This window comes from Melospiza melodia, chromosome 3, assembly GCF_035770615.1.
Source record: "Melospiza melodia melodia isolate bMelMel2 chromosome 3, bMelMel2.pri, whole genome shotgun sequence".
Taxonomy (NCBI): Eukaryota; Metazoa; Chordata; class Aves; order Passeriformes; family Passerellidae; genus Melospiza; species Melospiza melodia.
This window is the reverse complement of record NC_086196.1, coordinates 13,469,334-13,489,427: the sequence shown is the minus strand read 5'-3', so window position 1 is coordinate 13,489,427 and position 20,094 is coordinate 13,469,334. Positions and strand designations below refer to the sequence as shown.

Here is a 20,094-nt window from a genome sequence, read left to right as displayed (position 1 = left end):
TACCAGATTCTGGCTATGGTCTTCTGAAACTTTGCACTTCAAAGAAAGCACAGAAACTGGTTTGTTATTCTGGTTTTGATAAAGCCGCAGAACTAATGAAAATGGTAATTTTATTATGAAAATGAAAATTTTATTGTGTGCTTAACTAAACCATAAAATGTTGCTCACAGGATGAATCCTAACTTTAGTTCAATGACTTAAGGTAGTTTTGAGGTGTTGCCAAAATCCAAGGTGTTTCCAAGACAGAAGAGGAAGGTTGGGAAAGAGGGAGGCAGCAGCAAATATCAGTGATTCCACCTGCACTGGTATGGCAACCTAATGAATTTACTAAAAGTCCAGAAGTTAAGTTCAAGCTGGTGTGTACTACTTCCTTATTTTTCTATAAAATAACAGAAAGAGACAAAAGTTAGGATTGTTTGTTCAAAAGCAGAGTGGCTGTTGTGCAGTGGTTTGTACATTTTTTCATGTTCATGGCTTTTGAGATGCTCAGTTCCTTGTTGGAAGGTTGCAGCCTGAGATGCCAACTGATTCCTGCCTGCATGCAGCACACCAGAACTGAGGAAAGAGCCTAGCTCATGGGACTGCTTGTTCACCTTCTCTATTAAACCTATGGATTAGTTGGGAGAAAGGATTCCTGTGAAAGTTGCAGCTTCTTGATTACAGACCCAAACCATTTGTATGTTAAAATTGTTGCCAGTTAATCTGACTGTCAGTTGCCTCTATCACAGCCTATTCTTTTTGCTTGCCCCTGTTTTACCTTTCTTAAGTCTAGTTCCTTTGCAAATATCTTTAACTACAGCCTAGGCTGGAAACCTCTGGGTGAGAAAAGTCTGTTATTTTAAAAGCCACCTGCCATGTTAATATGGGCACTCAAGCTGATGTAATTTGTCAGTCAGCAAGATTTATTATTGCAGGTTTAACAGTGTGGTAACACACTGGGAAGGCTCCTGCTCAGAGCTGACATGCCTTAGGGAGGATAGACCTGTGTGCCTCTGAAATGGTCCTCAGAGAGTTTTGGTGAATTCCTTCCAACAAATGTGCATGAGCAAGTTTTTAATGAGTTTTGGTCCATTTTACCCTTGGAATGTTTAAAGATTGATTCATATGGGTATCAGCCATTATGTAAATTAGAAAATATATTGAGACCTTTAAGGCAGAACAAAAGATGTAATTCACTGGGCAAAATTTAGGTAGGGGTAGACAGGATGGAAAATGGTGTAGTTTCCAACACAGACATTTTAGGGAAGGAATATTTTTAGTAGTATACATTATTTGTACACTACATGTCCAATTTTTTTCTTTTTCTTAATAGAAGACTGCTAGGTAAACTGCTTGTAGACTTTTCATTATTTCTTCTGTCTTATTCAACTCACATAACTTAAACATGATGTAAAATCACAGCCAGTTTACTGTTTTATTTTCAGGTGATACTCCTTTTTATGCAGACTCACTAGTAGGAACATACAGTAAAATTATGGATCACAAGAACTCATTGCATTTCCCTGATGATGTGGAAATCTCTAAGCATGCAAAGAACCTTATCTGTGCCTTTTTAACTGATAGGTAAGTGCACATACCATTCTGGCACTGTTTTTTATTTTGGAGGGTACATCGTAAAAATTAATTCCTTCTCATACTTCTCCTGATCTCTGTACAAATCTCTTCTGTCAAACCTCCAGTTCTCTAGTTTTTCTTTTCTTGAGGTGTTTTTTCCAGGTATTGTATTTTATTTCTTTGAGCGATTCTGACAGCTCTTGTTAGCAACACAGTTGTGCTGGACAAATCCTTCCAGTTGCAGTAACAAATTTGTAAGACTGAAAGTAATTAGTAACCTTCAAGGCAGGGACAAAACTGTTTTGCTCAATGTCTATGTGGGTGTTACTTAAAAAAAGTGGAAGGAAATACTTTTCTGAAAGTAAGCATGTATTTACTGATTTTTTTTTTTCATTTGCTTTGTTGCATTAATTGGTAAATATAGCTAACAAACCTGCAAGGTTATTGTTTTGTCTACAAAAAAAAATCCTAGATGTTTCCCTTGATGGAACTCAGCCACTTATTGAAATTAAGCTGTGTAAGCTTGTTCTTGATCTGAACACTTACATTTTGTTTACTTTCAGAAAGCAGAGATAATCTTCAATTTCACTGATTTAAAAGAACAACAATGTAGGTCCACAATTAACTGTGGATCAATGATGCCTTCTTATGCTTTCCTGTGATCACCTGAACTTGGCTGGAGCAGGGCATCCGGCCGCTACAGAAGGAGGAATTAGGAAAACAAAGTGCCTTATAATGGGTTTTGCATTCAGAGAGATTGTTTGCTCTACTGAGCAAGCCTGTGGTTGGTCAGGAAGGATGTGCTTTATTTAACAGCATTTTTCACCTTTAGTAACTGAAGGGTAGAGAGAAAATATGATTAGAATTTAATAGTGTAAATGTAGTAAGGTGGACTTCTACTACGTGTGTCCCTCTTCCTGTTTATATTTAACACAGGGCTTGAGCAATTTATTTGAAACAGATGCTGCGTGATCACTGCTGAAGCACTTAAAGGAGGACTAAACATTGACCCTGTGACTTATGGCTTCTTTTCCATGCATTGTTTTTATGTCCTGTTCTTGTACGTAGTTTCAAGAGAGACTCCTCTGTTCAAACTAAAAGTTTCTTGTTGTACTTAAGATTTTCTTCGCGGCAAATATCAGCAAGAGACGTGTCAGGGTTAGTTGTGGGGCAGAGGATGGAATTCTTAGAATATTTATTTGAGTCCAGCTTTGAATAACTGTTCTGTGCAGCAAGTCAGACCTTCCTTCACTTGCGTCTTACGGTCTGTCATGTGGTTTGGCAGACACGAAAGTTCTGCAGTTTTATTTTCCCCAAGGGTGTTGAGATTTTGTTTGTGTTTTTAGTTTTTTCTTAGTTTTTGCCTCAGTGCTCGCTTTCTTGCTTTTCTCCCCACGTGGCAGACTCCAGATTCTGGACATTTTAGCAGTCACGGGGAGAGTGCATGCTAAGAATCAGTAAATTTTATATAAGAAACTACAGATTAGTGGTTGGTGGTTTTTAAATTTTGGTTTTGTTTGACCATTAGTGTGGTTACCACAGACAATCTTTACTGACAGTTTCATTGCTGCTTATGAACAAGTGAGAATTAAAAAAAAACCAACAAAGGCAGCTATTTTTCCTAATGTGCCTCTGGATTAATTGCTGTTTAGGGATGTGCGACTTGGGAGAAATGGTGTTGAAGAAATAAAGCATCACCCTTTCTTCAGAAGTGATCAGTGGAACTGGGACAACATTCGAGAGAGTAAGTAAATCAGGTTAAAAGTTCTCTTTTATTCAGTATTTACAATAGTAGAAATGAAAAAAAACTTCCGGTTGTATAAACAAAGTAATTACTATCTATCAAGAATCTTGCTCAAACATTTATATTTATCACTTGTATTATGAAACCTTATATGAGGAAGGGTTAATAAATATGCATATTTCCTACTGGAATTATCTCACCTTTATCATGTTTTTAATATAGAAGTTTCAATTTTAAACAATGAAATTGAAGGGTTCAGAATTTTAACTAAAAGGAATGCATGTTAGGTTCTGTTTCTCAGGTTTTTTGTTCTTTTGAGGTGTATTTTTTTTTTCTTTCATTTTTCTTTTAATCTTCTGGTAGTTAAGACAGTAGTTTGACAGTGGTCGTCAGTTTTACTGCTTTTCATGTAAAGTATTGAGAACCTGATAACTTTAGGTAAAAAAGCAAAGAATGTCAGTTCTCAGAAGCTTGTCATAACTTCTAAAGTTATATATTTACTAAGAAGTTTAAAAATTATTATTGTATTTAGAGTTATATTCTCAAGTGTGATTACCTGAGCAAATATGTCTTGCATACTAGATGGTCTATGCATTAGGCAACGAATGCAAAAATAGATTGCTCTAGAAAAAATTGTTCATAGTAATATTTCCAGATCTGCTGTCTGGTTAATACATATTTAACTCCAAGTTATTTAAGGACAACTTATAATACAGTCTTTTAACACTAGAGAGATAGCTGTATATAGCAAGTGACTGAGTCTTGAAGTGAAATGCATCTTTTTTCCCCTTTTTATAGCTGCTGCTCCTGTTGTTCCTGAGCTTAGCAGTGATATAGATAGCAGTAATTTTGATGACATTGAGGACGACAAGGGAGACGTGGAGACCTTTCCAATCCCCAAAGCCTTTGTGGGAAACCAGCTGCCTTTCATAGGATTTACCTATTACAGAGACAATTTGTATGTGATACTTTAATATGCATTTTTAAAAACATACCTGCACATTTCTTCTTATATTCTTTTTTTCACTCTAAATACATCATTTATTCCTTGCATTATATTAATTTATGTCCAGTTGTGAAGATACAAAATGCAAAGTTTGAGTAAAATAATTTGTTACTCTTTCAGTTATTTCAACAACTGTGATTAAACAGTGTATTTTTATATGCAAAAAAATTATGCAATATCTTAAAAAATCAATTAGAGTTAAAATTCAGATAGATTGGTAATTTTTTTCTAAAATTGCTTTTTATTAGTTATTTTAGAAGAAAGCTTACACAGCATAATAACTTTCTGGAATTCATCTTGAATAATCAAGAAATAATTCTATTAATTGAAAAATTTCAAGCTGCTGTAGTTTTGGAAACATTCTGTTAAGGAAAATTCAAATCAGAAAGATGCACTAACATCAAAATGAAACAAGCTTTATTCTGAGAGCAGCATAGGACAAATTGAGATTTGAGAGAATTGATTAAAATGGCAAGGTTGCCAGAGTTGTTGAAAACTTGAGTAAGAGCTGGAGGGATTTGTTTTTGTTTTTGACAGGTTGCTAAGTGACTCCTCTCAGTCTTGCAGAGAAAACGAATCTGTGCAATCTAGTAAAAATGAGGTTAGTGCCTTTTTTCCTTAGTATTAATAGGATGATTAACTAATTTTGTTTAGTCTGTTAAGAAAAGACAAAGTCTAAAATAAGTGTTGAAACAGTTTAGTGGAGAGCTCTTTGTCTTTTAATGATCCTCAATAAAAATGATATTTTCTATTTACAGGACAGCAAAGAGGTAAGTACAGTATCTGAATTATGAAAGAAATAAAAAAATTCCTTCATAATTTTATGTGCATGTGAAGTATCTTTAATGTTTATTCACCAAATTGTTAGCAGTAAACCAGTTGTATTTTGAAACAGTTGTAATCAAGTGTTAAGGTACTGTAGTATAAAGATAAATGAATACAGATTTTTCTCAAATTCTTTTTGCATCCAGAATTTGTTTGGAAAGCCAATGTATGAGGCTCTATTTCCTACAGACAGCATTACTCTTGTGAAGGTCCCACACTTGCATTAATGATTCATGACTGATTTATTCAGAGTTTGAAAAAATAAATTGTCACCTGCAGGGATAAAGGAATGTTTAAATCATACTCCAGTTGGAGCATATGGAGTTGTTTATCCAGCTTTTGAAGATTGACAAATGAATTTAAATTTGCATGACAGGAAAAGCAATGGTATTTTCATATACTTACTTCATTATGTTACTTAAACATTTGTATTATTCAAATGTAGATAGTATGTTGTTAACATTTCTTAAAGCTTACAATTCCTTTTCAAAGTTTGAAAAATACATAAAGGAAATGCATTATGTATTGATCAGATAAATTTAAATGCACAAGTTTATGAGACTCCACTTCCTTCCTGTCATTGATGAATAGATGAATAGTTTTAGACTTCACCTTTTAAATAGAAATGGTACTGCTGTTTAAAATACATATGGTAACATTCATGATGTTTGCTTTATGTTGTGTTTGTAAATGCAGATGGTAAAACTTTGCATTTCACTTCTGACAACTTATGTTATTTGTATTTTCTCAAGCAACAAATCTCCGGTTTTGATGTCCTTTTCAATGTTCCTGTTGTGGAAATCTTCTATTGTAACAATTATAAAGTGTTTTGGAAAACCATGTTTTTACATTTTTTGTTTGCGGGGGTAGAGGAAGAGGAGGAAGGGAGGAAAAGAAATGCATTTGAAAGCCTGAAATCATGAGATTAATCCAAAATTTATTATTTATAATTTATTTCCTTAATACTTGGGTACTGGACTATCAATTATTTCTCAAAAATATTTTAGTAAGCAAACCAAAGCATTTCCAAAGTGTTCATTAGCTTCCAAGGTATGAGACTAAGAAATTCTTCTTTATGTGAGGTCATTGAACATGTTTAGCTATATTATCTAATATTGTCTAATTTGGTCATGTACACCCCTTTTTTATTTTTTCATTTCATTTAGAAAATGCTATCCAAAAACAACTGCTCCAGTGGAAAGTCTCTGACTACAGAGCACAACAAAGGGCGGGTAACAATGTTTTTTGCCCATATAAATTTAATGACTCACAATCTGTGGCACATAATTCTGTGATGGTTCAATTCAATTCAGTATGCAGCAAATTTTGTTGCTATAAATCCATATATTCAAAATTATCGGAATTAATACCTTGTAAAGATGTAACCTTCTAGTGATGGTTTTAAAATAATATACTGAAAGATTGAATTAATTTTCCTCACTTTCCCTTATTTTTTATTTAATTGAATTGCATTTGTTTTCTGTGAAAGTATTTTTATACATGGGCCATGCTTTTTTGACATTTTACACAGTTTCAGAATAAACTAAGCAAGCTAGAAGAACAGCTCAGTAATGAATTACAAGCCAAAGATGAACTAGAACAGAAGTACAGGTGAGAATGTTTCAACATATTTGGTGTGTTTATAAAGATGTTTCATTAGACCTTTTGTTTTTGAATGCTTAAAAGCATTTTAATTCACTTTGGGGATTCCCAACCCTGCAAGCAGATCTCACTGTAAGTTGCTGGCTTAATTCTTGCTACTTCTGTGACTACTGGGGTGGTTTTTTGGGGGTTTCTTGAGGTTTTCTTTGCTTTAGCTCCCTATAAGAATCTCACTGTTTAGTGATTTCACCAGTCCTTGAGGTTTCATGTTTTTGCTTAAAACAGAATATCTTGCATAAAAATAATGAGACAAAAGCACCTTACATAAAATTAGTGAAACACGTCCAAACATTCTAATTTCTGTATTATCAGCAGGGTTTAAAATTATTTTTCAAATTTGTTTAGGTCTACAAGTGTTCGTTTAGAGAAGATAGCAAAAGAGCTCGATGAAGAGGTAAGGCCATAGATTTCTTACTGGAATTAGAACTTAATCATTTGTGTGTAGGTTTTTCCCTTCAATAACAGCAAATTGCTTTTGAGTAGCTGTATATTTTATAGCAAATAACACCAGCTGATTTCTTGGTGTTCACAAGCATGAAATTGTTGTCACTGCTAAAATATTTTCATTATGATTTCTGTACTGGAACTGCACGTTTCTTTCTAGAACTAGATTTTCACCATATTTTTAAGTTGGCAGACAGCATGACACAATACCGATTTTAAAAACTGAAGGTGTGAGAGTAATGTTTCCAGAGGAAGAAAAGCATGCTTTGGATTGTTTGGTGTTAGTAAAAGGACCCTATTTCTTACCCAGCTTTGCACTTTACTGCTTCTACCAATTTAGATGTGGCTGTGTAAAACTTAAAGTATGGCTCATGCAGGTGCATGTCAAGACCTTACCTTGACATGTATGTTTCTCTGCTCCCAGAGTGACTGCTTAGGCAGGTCTACCAGGTTTGTCAAATTCAGATGATCAAACAGTATTTAAATTGCAAAGCTCCCATAGACATCCCAGGCTGGATTTGACCACGTGTTCTGATACGTAGGATTTGCAGCAGGCAGATGGACTGGCTTCCTCCATTACAGACTAAACTGAGTGCATGAGCTGGGTTTTTATCGTAAAAGAATATCGCTCCTGTGTGTGTAATTAGTGGTGTGTTTTTTTAAATATATCCAGATAACTTCAAGGAAGAATGTAGAGTCTGCAGTCAGGCAGTTAGAGAGAGAGAAGGCTCTTCTTCAGCATAAGAACACAGAATACCAGAGGAAAGCAGAACATGAAGCAGATAAGAAACGCAATTTGGAAAATGAGGGTATGTTGAACCATGCTTGAAGGTTCCATTTTGATGTGAGTTTTTAATACTTAAAATAAATAAATTATAGTTACAATTGAAGTGTTTTCATGACAGCGATTAACAATGTTGAATTGTTTTTGTTGCAGTTAACAGTTTGAAAGACCAACTTGAAGATTTAAAAAAGAGGAATCAGAACTCTCAAATATCCAATGAAAAAATCAACCAACTACAAAGACAGGTATGTCAGCTTTATATACATATATTTTAAAATAATCACTGCTTGAAGTACAGATTCTGGTAACAGTGGAGGAATTTGAAATGTGCAATTGGGTTTTAAAAGTTTTTCTTTCTTGTTAGGTTTTGGTGTTCAAAAGTAATCTTAAAATATACTCCTTACTTCTTTAATCCATAAAACCTAGTATTCTGTAGCAGAAATAGTGGGCTATATATTTTAATTGTTTCTGAAGTATTTTTTTATCAATCTTAGTTGGATGAAGCCAATTCTTTGCTGCGGTCAGAGTCTGATACTGCAGCCAGGTTAAGGAAGAACCAGACAGAAAGCACAAAGCAAATCCAGCAGCTGGAAATTAATAATAGAGAACTACAAGATAAGAACTGCCTGCTAGAGAATGCAAAACTCAAACTGGAGAAGGAGTATCTCAATCTTCAGTCAGCTCTAGAATCAGAAAGGAGAGATAGAAGTCATGGATCAGAGATTATCAGTGATTTACAAGGTATTTGTGCAAATTTTTTCTGAAGTTAAGATTGCTTCTTGTTTCTGGTGTGGGTGGTGTTATTTGAGTTTCAGACTGTGACTAGGTAAGTGTGCTGTTTTATAAAATGTTACATAATGTGAATAGCATTTAAGAAAAAAAAGTGTAACTGACATCTATAAAACATTATTGAAAACCTTTAGAATCACCCCAAAAGGAGACATTCTTAATAGTCAGAATCAGAAGCTGTTATATTTTTTAAAATGTTATCTCTAAATAGATAAAATACAGAAATACAGTCTTGTTTTCACACACTGGCCACAGCCTCATTAATACTTTGGTAATTTTAAGGTCGAATATCTAGCCTTGAAGAAGAAGTGAAAAATGGAAAGAGTGCATTAGCCAAACTGGAAATGGAGAAAAGACAATTGCAGGAAAAGCTCACAGATTTAGAAAAGGTAACAGCATTGCTAAATTAACGTTGGGGTTACAGTCTTACAGAATTTTTGAAATTGTACTTCTGTTATTTGAGTCATAGCATCTATACCTATCCAAAAGAACAAGCCTTGTTTTCAGCTTTTTTTTTTGTTTTCAATTTTAGAATTGGGGGGAAAGAGACAATTTCCCATATAATCATGGTACATTTTACTCCTAAAGTACTTAAGTACTTAATTATGTACTGTGGTGTGTACTTTAAAAGTACAGTAGCTACATTTCATTTCATGTGTGAGGTTTTCCTAAACTCTAGTTATTGCCAAAAATAAAAGAGCCACTGCTAATACTATTTTTAAACAAATTTGTTACTGAAGCAAAAGGCTTGAAAAATTTCTTCAATAAACTTAATCTTTGAGCTCTTGTTACTACAGAATGTTGGTTGTTAAGGCAGTAATTCTGTAATTGTTTGCAACTGGGGATGTCATTGTACATTTTTAGAGCACTTTGGCATTCAGAAAAAAACATTTATGGAAATGGGTTCTCAGTTCCTTAGCATGAGCTCCTCTCTTCTACTCCAAGCATCCTTCCAAGCAGCATGTTACTGTTCAAAATTCTGCCACTTACCTGGTGTATTTAATGTTTTATTTCAATGTTATTTTTTCTTTACCAGGAAAAGAGCAACATGGAAATAGATATGACATATAAATTTAAAGTTATGCAGCAGAACCTTGAACAAGAAGAAGCTGAACATAAAGCCACAAAAGCACGATTAGCAGACAAAAATAAGATCTATGAGTCTATAGAGGAAGCAAAATCTGAAGCCATGAAAGGTATGTATTTGACATCACAGTTGGACTTAGGTGTGAATTGTACAAAGTAGATAATATAATCTGTCACTGTGCATATTCTGGTGCATCTCATGACAACTGAAATATCCTGAAGGAAGGGATAATTGCCAAAAAAATCCAGAAGATAGCTCTTACTTTTGAATTAAATGGATTGTGTTTGTTGCAGCTAATTAAAAAGCTACCTACAGATCCTGTCCTTCCAATTGCAGAGCATTCACAAAAAATTTGATCATGCAGATCTTCAAAAGAAGCAAGAATGATTCAGTAATAATGGCTGAGTCACTTGGCATATCAGGTTCCCAAACAGCTTCAGCTCTTTGATTTTATATTATCACAGTCAGAGCACAGTAGATTTAAATATTTTATTTTTAAAATTCCACCCATTTTGTTAATCTCAGAGGTGTTGCAAATAAACTGGAAGTTATCTACAAGCTCAAAAGTAGGAAACAGCTCTGTCAGAAATGCTTGAAAAAGCATCCTCTGGGCGTGTATTAATTAATCACTTCTAAGTAGTCTTTCTCTTCAGTTTTAAAAGGAAAAACATGTAGCTTATTGTTAGTACACGGTAGACATCCTCTTCCCTTTGGCCTCCAAAATCTGTTGTTTACACTTCACTGATATCACTTTTACTTCACAGAAATGGAAAAGAAACTTTTGGAAGAGAGAGCTTTAAAGCAGAAAGTAGAAAACCGGCTGTTGGAAGCTGAGAAGCAGCGCTCCATGTTGGACTGTGATCTCAAACAGTCACAGCAGAAGATAAATGAGCTCCTTCGGCAAAAGGATATACTGAGTGAAGATGTAAGGAGCACTGGCAAAAGGAGTCTTGAGCCAAACCTTGGTTTCAATGTCCTGTTATTTTTCCTGTTATAGCTGTATTTAGGAATATTTGTGAATGAAAATGGCAACAAAGTTTTCCTTCTCTGCCTTTGAAACTTTGAAAAGTTTACTTCATGGAATGTGGTGTCATTTTCTGATATATTTCAGCATTATTCATGTTAAAAGGTTTGTCCTCTATAGTGGTAAATGCTGTGAGATTGACATGGAAAAACTAGGTAATTTAATGTGTGCTAATGCTTTTATTCAGGAAGCAGCTTTGATTTACCAAGAGATGTAAAGGAAGTCAATTAGAGACTGTTTAAATGTTGTTTTCCTGTGTAGATCTGTAAAATTCACAGGTTTCTGCTTCTTTTTCAGGTAAAAAACTTGACATTAAAAATAGAGCAAGAAACACAGAAGCGCTGTCTCACTCAAAATGACCTCAAGATGCAAACACAGCAGGTCAACACCTTGAGGATGTCAGAGAAGCAGTTAAAACAGGAGAATAACCACCTTCAGGAAATCAAATTAAGTTTGGAAAAACAAAACAGTGAACTCCGCAAGTATGCAAGTTTCTCTATATGTTTTAGTCATATTACTGATTTGAAATATTTTTGGAACAAAAGCTAGGAGCAAAATTTATTTTTAAAAATTGCTGCAAAGAATATGCTGTGCTACGGTGCAAAACCTAATTGTTCTTCAAAATGATTTACAGTGACTCTAAATGTGACTTGCCCTAGTGATTCAGTGATGTATAGGTTTGTATTAAAAGATGTTTGTTATCCTGAAAATCTTAGAAAACACAGCTTAAATATAAGTCTGAAAACTTCAGAGAAACAATTATTTAACTGAAGGTCTAGGTACTTTTTTTAATGATGTAGGACTTCGGTGAAGAGGGAAGTTACTGGAATTATTAGTCTAGGAGAGCTTATCAGAGTTGGAAATGAATACTGCTACAGAGCTATGAAGCATAACCATTGGAAATATCTAGTACTATAGATAACACATCTGTTGGACCTTCAATCAGGAGTTGTTCAAGGTTTTACAAGTAGCATTGGCACCTGATAGGAAGTAAGGAAAGAATTTTTTTTTTACATAAAAAACTTTCTTGTGAATGAAAAAACCAGATTACCATGTGTATCAGATGAATCTCAATCCTACCTCCTTTATGGCGTTGCATGTTTTATCTCCCTGTGCTTTGCCTTTCTGTCAGCAAGATGCAGTTAGTCATGTAGAAGGTGGCCATAATGTGGAACACTGGCAGAAGTATTTTCTGCTACATTTCTGTTGTTATGGAACTGACTTATTTAAATAACAGATGAATTCAAGAAAATATGCCTGTCAAGGAATACAGACGTTCACACACTGTGCTCTAGCAAACAAGAGACCTAAAACAACCAGTCAGATCAGTGACATTTTACATGGAAATAAGATTCTGTTGATGGCTGTTTACTTCATCAGTGTCTCTTACCAGTTAAACTTTGTGACACTGTTGTAGTTAGTGTGTTAGCATTAAACTGACTTGTTATTAGTGCAGTATTCTCAGCTGTACAAGTGAAAAAGAGAGCTGGTACCCAGAGGAAGCTTCAGGTTTAATAGCTGATGATACTTAGATCAAAAAATTGCTGAAGATATCAAGAGTGTGATTGCTGTCTTTTCTGTTTGCTGCTTTGGAATATCTTCATATCTCTAAAGCATGTTCTTCCTTTCTAGGGAACGTCAAGATGCAGATGGACAAATGAAAGAGCTTCAAGACCAGCTCGAAGCTGAGCAATATTTCTCAGTATGTTTTATGCTGCTTTTTTTAAATATTAATCTGTTTACTGAGTATGTTAGCTTTTCTTCTTCCCCCTCAGCTATCAGACATTTCACATCTCTAACCCAAAGCTACTTGTTTTTCTTGTGCCTGTCTCCAGTGTTGTCTGCTGCCTTGATCTTGATCAGTGAGCAGCACAAAAGAGCTTATGTTGAGAAATGTCGCAGCTTTGTAGGGGAGTTCAGAGGGAGGAGTGAAGCAGCTCATTTTTCCACAATGTGAATAATCTTGTGCATGTTTTAAGCTTTTTCCATGCTGTATGGTGGAGAAGAGTTGTATTCTCATGTGATGTGACAATACATGTGCATCTACAGCTCAGAAGGAAATTTTGCATTACGACCAAACTTGGTAGTGATCTGTTGGGAGTTTTTCATTTATTGTGGCAAGGTGCACCAGAATAAATAGGTAGCAGACTTAAAACATCGTCACTGGCATGTGGAGGTCAATTTTTATTAACAGTGCACAGACAGTCACTGCATGAGATGCCAAAAGGCTTCTTTCAATATTAATGGAAAATTAAGATTTCCTTGTGGATTTAGGTGAGTGAGGAGGAGCCTACCTAAAGTTTTATAGATTAAAATGTTACACATGTTAAAGGAAAGGAAGGGAGAATTGAGGTCAGTTGACTGCTGTAGATGGGCCAGAGAGACAATCTGTGTTGAAATCCCTGCAGTAAGTACACTTAGGGTCATCTGTTACTTGACCTGTAGTCAGTCATTTGAATGGACAGAGCAATATAATGTTTCTTTCATTTTCTTCAGAGTTCTAAATTTATATTGATTCTGTGAAATTTTTGAATTTCAAATTATTTTCTAATTGGTTTTCCCTTATTCCTGTATTTCTTTTTGTTCTTTAACTGTCATATTGGTTTTATGGATTTGTATGATTAGAATCTAAACTCCACATGCCTAATTACATGAGATAAAGATTTAAAATAGCAGAGAAAAATAAATTAATTATTTTCTCTGCTTCTTATATTTCTGATTTTGTACAAAATAATGATTTTCACATTTAGAGTATCTTTAGAAGTATGTATGCAAACAAAGAAAATGTAAATCATGCATCTACCCATTCACAAATATATAAATTAAAAAAGGAAAAACAACAAAGTAAAATAACCAAAGCACATTTGTGAATGATGATGATACTTAGACAAGTTTCAAGATGGCATTGCACAATTACACTCTAATTAGTGTGATGAAGGAACTGCATACCATGTCAACTTGTATAAATTTTGTGGACCTTCAAGAGTATAGAAATCACATCATTTTCTTTCCAACTTTAAATTCTAGACTCTTTATAAGACACAAGTTCGAGAACTTAAAGAAGAATGTGAGGAAAAGACCAAAATTTGTAAAGAAATGCAGCAGAAGATACAAGAGTTACAGGATGAGAGGTAGGTTTTGCTGGTTGGACTGCTAATACATAAAAGATCAGGATGGCTTTTTGTTGTTTTCTTTCCTTCCTAACCTACCCATTTTAAAGTTAAAAGTAAATATCAATAATTTGCAGAGATTCCTTGGCTGCTCAGCTAGAGATTACTTTGACAAAAGCAGATTCAGAACAACTTGCCCGTTCCATTGCTGAAGAACAGTACTCTGATTTGGAAAAAGAGAAGATTATGAAAGAGCTGGAGATTAAAGAGATGATGGCGAGGCATAAACAGGAACTTACTGAGAAAGATGCCACCATAGCTTCAGTGAGTTACATGATCTGTAATTTTGGTAGACATTGTACATGAGCTTTATTTGCAGTTTGAGTTATCCATTGCTCTTTGGCAGATTTAGAGATATACAAGTATATCTAATCTTTGGAAAATATTTCTTTCTTATGATTGAAATTCAAGAATCTCTTACTGTGTTTCTTCCATGCATTTCTCTGACCATTCTTTCTTTTGTGCCCCTACCCCTCTTACAGCAAGGCCTCTTTTCCTTATCCTGGTCTCACTCTGCAGCATTTTCTTCTGTCTTGTAATGCTGCTTTGTTTGCCAAATGAGATTTGTTACATGTTTACATGTCTTTTGTTTTTTTTTAGTTGGAGGAAGCAAATAGGACACTAACTAGTGATGTGGCTAACCTTGCTAATGAGAAAGAAGAACTAAACAATAAACTGAAGGAGGCACAAGAACGTACGTAATCTCTGAAACAAATGGGATTTAAATTGAAACTAGGTTTGTTCTTTAATAGTACTACATGCATTTGTCATGAGTTTTCATAGATTTTCTTTTAATTATCTTGCTACAGAAATTACAAAGCTTAAAGAAGAAGAAGCAAATGTAGGAAATATTAAAGCACAATTTGAGAAACAGTTGTTGAATGAAAGAACATTAAAAACCCAGGTAAGCAAATATATTCAAATGCATGTAGACACAATGTTCATGAATCAAATAATTTTTAATAGAATACTTTGCTTTATAAACTGTTGATATATACCAGTATTGCTTTATTTGTTTTTGCTCTGAAAGAAAATATGTTGGGGTTTTTTCCCCCTTCTTCTAAGTAGACTTTCAGTGTAGTAAAACTGAATCCTTATGATTCATAATAGAGAAACTTCTAATCCAGATGTAATCGACCAGCAGAAGCCTTCATTTCCTTCAAATGATTTGATATGTTACTGGTTTCAATCTTGATTTATATATCTGATTTTAATCAGATATATATTTATATATAATTTTATATTTCTGATTTTAATCTAAATTGTTTTTTAGAACAAGTGGCATTTTAATACAAAGACATATTTTGAGTCTATGTAGTGAAAATGGAAGGGATTCTTTAAATGAGTGAAAGTGCTCACACAGCTAATGCTTGCTTCAAGTAAAAAGGGCATCTTACCTTCTTTTATATTTTGTGTAATACATTGAATTAAAGCAAGCTTGTAATATTGGATTGTAGAGATCTTAATTTATAGTTAGAAGTGCTTGGTTATAGATGGAGAGAGGACTTAATTCTTCACAACTTAACTCTATGTATTTATTAGTGTGGTTTTTGTCACTTTTTTCTTTCCCATGGGAAGGCTGTGAATAAATTGGCTGAAATCATGAATCGCAAGGGTCCAGTCAAACGTGGAGCTGACACTGATGTACGGCGGAAGGAAAAGGAAAATAGGAAGCTGCATATGGAACTGAAGTCTGAACGAGAAAAGTTAACCCAGATGATGATCAAGTATCAGAAAGAAATAAATGAAATGCAGGCAGTAAGATCCTTTTGTAAATATAAACATTTGAGTATTTTTCTGTAAAGTCTTACTATTTATACAGACTTTAAGGTAGCATATCCAGTCTCTATTTTTGAATTTCCCCAACCAGAAGAAATACACAGAATGTATATTGAGATTGGCTAGAAATTCTGCATAATTTTCTCTGAGTAGCCAAATATTGTGATAATAGGAAATCTTGCAATTTATCCCTGCAGCAAATAGCAGAAGAGAGTCAGATACGGATTGAGCTGCAGATGACTCTGGACAGCAAAGACAGTGACATTGAACAGCTTCGCTCCCAGCTGCAGTCACTGCACATTGGGCTGGACAACAGTAGCATAGGCAGTGGGCCTGGAGAGGCTGAGGCAGATGATGGATTCCCTGGTATGTTAATTTTGTTAATATTTCTGCATTAACTAGGTTCATACCAGTGTTTTTCCATAGATGCCGGAGTATTAAATTGATGGTCTGAAGATTCTGTGCTTCTCATCTTCATCTATTTCTACTATCTTACCAATCCTTTGACAGTGATCACTTGCTCACCTGCTAACTAAATCTGTCTGTTGTAATACTTCACCTTATGTTTATTTAAAGAAATTTTTTAAAAATTCTGTTGTTCTCCATTAGAACTAAATTTTTTTTCACTTTATTTTGGTGGTTACTTTGCAATTATTGTGTGTATGTGATGAAATGTAAAACTAATACTCTCTTTAGAGATTCTATTTTGACTTCTTTTCTACTTTTCCTCCTTTGTGCTTTATGTTTAGTCCATATCACTCAATCCCACACTATGGAATCCATGTCCTTTACCTATCAGCACTCTTCTACCTCTGTCAGTATTGCCACTAAGCCTTCCAGTTCTCGCATGCTTCTTGATTCCGATTCTGACTCAGAGGAAGAGCCTTTGTCTTGTTCCCACAGCCCTACAGAAGTTGATAGCACAGGTGACACCCCTGAGAACTGTTTGGTTTTGTTCTTATTGTGTTATTTTTTGATTCAGAACTAACACTATTAATACATAATGAAAGACTCATAAACCAAATCTGGCAGATAACATGCTGCAGTAGCAGTAAACATTGCCATCAAAGACATGAGAAAGTTTGCATGAACAAATAACTGGCCTGTTTTCTCTAAATGTTTGCAAATGCTTGCTGACAGTTACAAACCAACCATTTTTATTGAGTCATTGAATAAATTAGCCTTATGGCTTGTTTTCAAGATAGCTCTACACAGTATCTGCAGCTCTCTGTATGGCCCTAAGGTACTGAACACCAAAAGGTCAAATCTTTGTGTTTAAGTGAAGTGTGGAAATATCTAACGGCTCGCATCTAAACATATATAATTTTCTTGTAGAAATTCATTGTCCTGAATATTACATTTTTTTGTCTTAAAAGTATATTATGAGTGATAAGGCTCTGTTTTATTAATTCTATATTCATTTTATGTGACTATACATACACCCTTTTAACAAAGCTTTTGTTTAGTGTTAATGTTAGAGGTGGGTTTTTTATTGCATTCAAATTTCTCTATTTCACATGAGATTCCTTTAAAGTGTGAATACCTTTCCACTCAAGGTGGTAGGACCTCTTTTGGTATTTTGACATTACTTCATCAAACTACAGTAAAGAATTTCCTCTATTTCCTCTATTTTCCTCATTCTCTGGTTTTTGCTTTGAAGCTTCTAATGAAAGAAAACTTTCATACATATGTATTTTTTCCTTGTTAGCTGCTGTTGTGGTATGTGCATGGATTTGCTTTGTTCTAAAGTAAAAATCTTAGCTGAGATTTTTTGCTGACATAATTACAAAATACTTGAGGTAGGATAGTGTCCTAGTGTTTATTAGCATGTATTTTGAGAAGTTTGGAATATTCTGCCCTTTTTCTGATCTGTTAGTATTGAATGGATACCAGAATTGAAGAACTATAATGAGAAGCTGTCCATTTTGTCTAATTTAATCTGTATTCCAAGTTACAGAGAAAAATAAGAAAATCGTATTTGAGGAAATACGAGAAATATGGATTTTTTTTTTGCTCTACTTCTGCTTCCTGGATATGGGGTAGACTATTTTTTGTATCAGCCTTATGCTCATTACACTTTCTATGAAGTGTAGTTGAAAGGAACAATATAAGGTGGCAGGTATGAGGCAAAGCAAATGTTACAGAACTGTTTCATGTACTTGATATGTTTATTAAAATAGGTCTTCAACAGCATTGCTTGTAGGGCAATAAACATTGAAGACAGTGTGTATCTGTGTATCTTGCTTTAAGTCTCTCTAACACAAAAAGAATTCTATGAATATCTAGTAATTATTTGTTACACGGTGTTAAACATGGGCAGGAACATGCAAATGCCCTCTGATAAGAAGAAAACTAGTTTTTGTAATTTTTGAGTATGTTTCTGCTGGTTCCATGGTTTTGTCTTTGTTAATGCTTAACACTTCACTGTTTTTGACTTGGAGGTTCCTCAGCAGTAGTAGAGGTTATCTGCTAGGGTAGGAAACTCATTAGAAAAACATTACTGCAATTAAGTAGTTTCCCTTAATAAAGCATAGGGAGAAGAAACACTTGTGGTACGTGCAGCTACGAAAATAGGGTGGAAGGGTATGTGATCCTGTGTATTACTAAGCACTGGGAAAGTGTGATCCTGTTGAGCTTTTGGTGACTGCTGAAATGTGTGTGTCAAACAACAGCTGAGCTCTCAATACTGTGGATAAATCAAACCTGACAAATGTGCCAGTGTAATATAAAATACTGCAAGTGTGTGAAAGGGCAGTTGAATTCAGGCAAGGCCCAAAAGTTAGCCAAAAATTACTTCTTTTGGATCAGAAGGCCTAGGATATACAGGCAGAATTAGAGAAAAGAAAAATTTAGAGACCAAAAAGTATGAATTAGAATACTAAACTGACATTTCCCCCATATGGGGTATATAGATTATTTGTGGTGGTAATTTGCCTTTTTTTGGTCTTGGATTGAATGTTGTGTGGTCTGTACTAATATCTTTAGGTGCTGTTGTAAAAGGTAATGGTCAATAGACATAAGGCTTTTGAGACATGAAAAAATTACTAAAGGGAATGTGTGTGCTATAATTGCAAGTTTTTTTCCCTTCTTCCTCCTACTACTTTGTGATTGCGTTGCTGGTTATTGGCTGTATTCAGTGGTTCATTATTTAAAGTATTCCTGAGCATTTACCATGATAAACTTGGCAAGATCTAAACTGTTAAATAGTTCATCTTCTCGTGTTTGCTCTCTTGCTTTATTATTGATGTTCAATAACTTCTAAAATGCACAGTAGTCTCAATTTTTTTTGTCTGTTCTTTAATACATATCTCTTTTTCAGAATCAAGATTGGAAGGCTGGCTATCAATGCCTGTTAGAAATAACACAAAAAAATTTGGATGGGTTAAAAAGGTAAGAAAACTAGATATATTATTTTGTTTCATGCATAGGTTCAACTTTAAACTTACTGTAGGTTTTCAACTCTTCAGTTTTTCTATGTTTTCTCTTCTTACTTAAATGTATAAAATGTGTTAACTGATATAGTTACATCTGAGAGGAGCAGCTTAAGACAATTGCAATAATTTAAGACACGTCTTTGTATAGCCAGAGGTGAGAGCAGTCCTTCATGATCTTCAGATGCTTTTACATGCCATGAGCATTCCCATCAGTATTACACAGCTGGATTTAGGCAGAGTCTGGAAACAGATGCTCTTGACAATTTCTTTATTTAGGAGTTAAAGACTAAAACCTACTCCTCCTCTTTGTGCAGCCTTCATTTGTTTACTGCTTCTCAGTAACCTCTATGATGAGTCTTCGTCCAAAACGTAACATACATATTTTCATACAAATTTCCTTACTGCTGCCCTACAGTTAATTCTAGGCAAAATACTTCCAGTAGGACATCTTTTAGGTAATGAGCTTTTTACTGAACATTGCTAGCTATTCTGGTAAGTATAATAGTGATCTTTTTAAATATGATCTCTATTAGCTGTGACCTGCACACATGAAATAGGCAGGAGGACAGTTACTCTCTCTACTAGTCCAAGTGTCCAAGTGAAAATTAAATCAATAAAATAGAAAGGAAAAGCTTATATCCTACTTTCTTCCTGACCTTCATTTTTGTTTCTTCATAGATATTTAAATATGTTTTAAAATCAGTTAATCTGATAACATAATTTGATTTATCAGGTAATCAGAATTTTGTTTGTTATGCAATGAATTCCTTGGCATGGATTTAGTACTACCAC

The 20,094-nt window shown here is 34.4% G+C and overlaps 1 protein-coding gene across 3 annotated transcripts in view; it reads left to right on the top strand.

Moving 5' to 3' along the window:
* ROCK2 (Rho associated coiled-coil containing protein kinase 2) overlaps window positions 1–20,094 on the top strand; it is a 103,957-nt gene that overhangs the window by 66,761 nt on the left and 17,102 nt on the right. Inside the window, exons 7-29 of one of the 3 annotated variants that reach the window (XM_063150837.1) lie at window positions 1,425–1,563; window positions 3,207–3,298; window positions 4,097–4,256; window positions 4,842–4,905; window positions 6,296–6,361; window positions 6,661–6,740; window positions 7,137–7,185; window positions 7,909–8,044; window positions 8,173–8,264; window positions 8,514–8,760; window positions 9,091–9,197; window positions 9,845–10,004; window positions 10,660–10,820; window positions 11,217–11,401; window positions 12,552–12,621; window positions 13,947–14,050; window positions 14,167–14,353; window positions 14,690–14,783; window positions 14,899–14,993; window positions 15,668–15,847; window positions 16,066–16,234; window positions 16,618–16,794; window positions 19,188–19,258. In XM_063150837.1, the coding sequence (XP_063006907.1) occupies window positions 1,425–1,563; window positions 3,207–3,298; window positions 4,097–4,256; window positions 4,842–4,905; window positions 6,296–6,361; window positions 6,661–6,740; window positions 7,137–7,185; window positions 7,909–8,044; window positions 8,173–8,264; window positions 8,514–8,760; window positions 9,091–9,197; window positions 9,845–10,004; window positions 10,660–10,820; window positions 11,217–11,401; window positions 12,552–12,621; window positions 13,947–14,050; window positions 14,167–14,353; window positions 14,690–14,783; window positions 14,899–14,993; window positions 15,668–15,847; window positions 16,066–16,234; window positions 16,618–16,794; window positions 19,188–19,258 (2,885 nt within the window). The remainder of the gene's footprint in view (window positions 1–1,424; window positions 1,564–3,206; window positions 3,299–4,096; window positions 4,257–4,841; window positions 4,906–6,295; window positions 6,362–6,660; window positions 6,741–7,136; window positions 7,186–7,908; window positions 8,045–8,172; window positions 8,265–8,513; window positions 8,761–9,090; window positions 9,198–9,844; window positions 10,005–10,659; window positions 10,821–11,216; window positions 11,402–12,551; window positions 12,622–13,946; window positions 14,051–14,166; window positions 14,354–14,689; window positions 14,784–14,898; window positions 14,994–15,667; window positions 15,848–16,065; window positions 16,235–16,617; window positions 16,795–19,187; window positions 19,259–20,094) is intronic. The other 2 variants (XM_063150838.1, XM_063150839.1) reach the window with 2 other exon arrangements.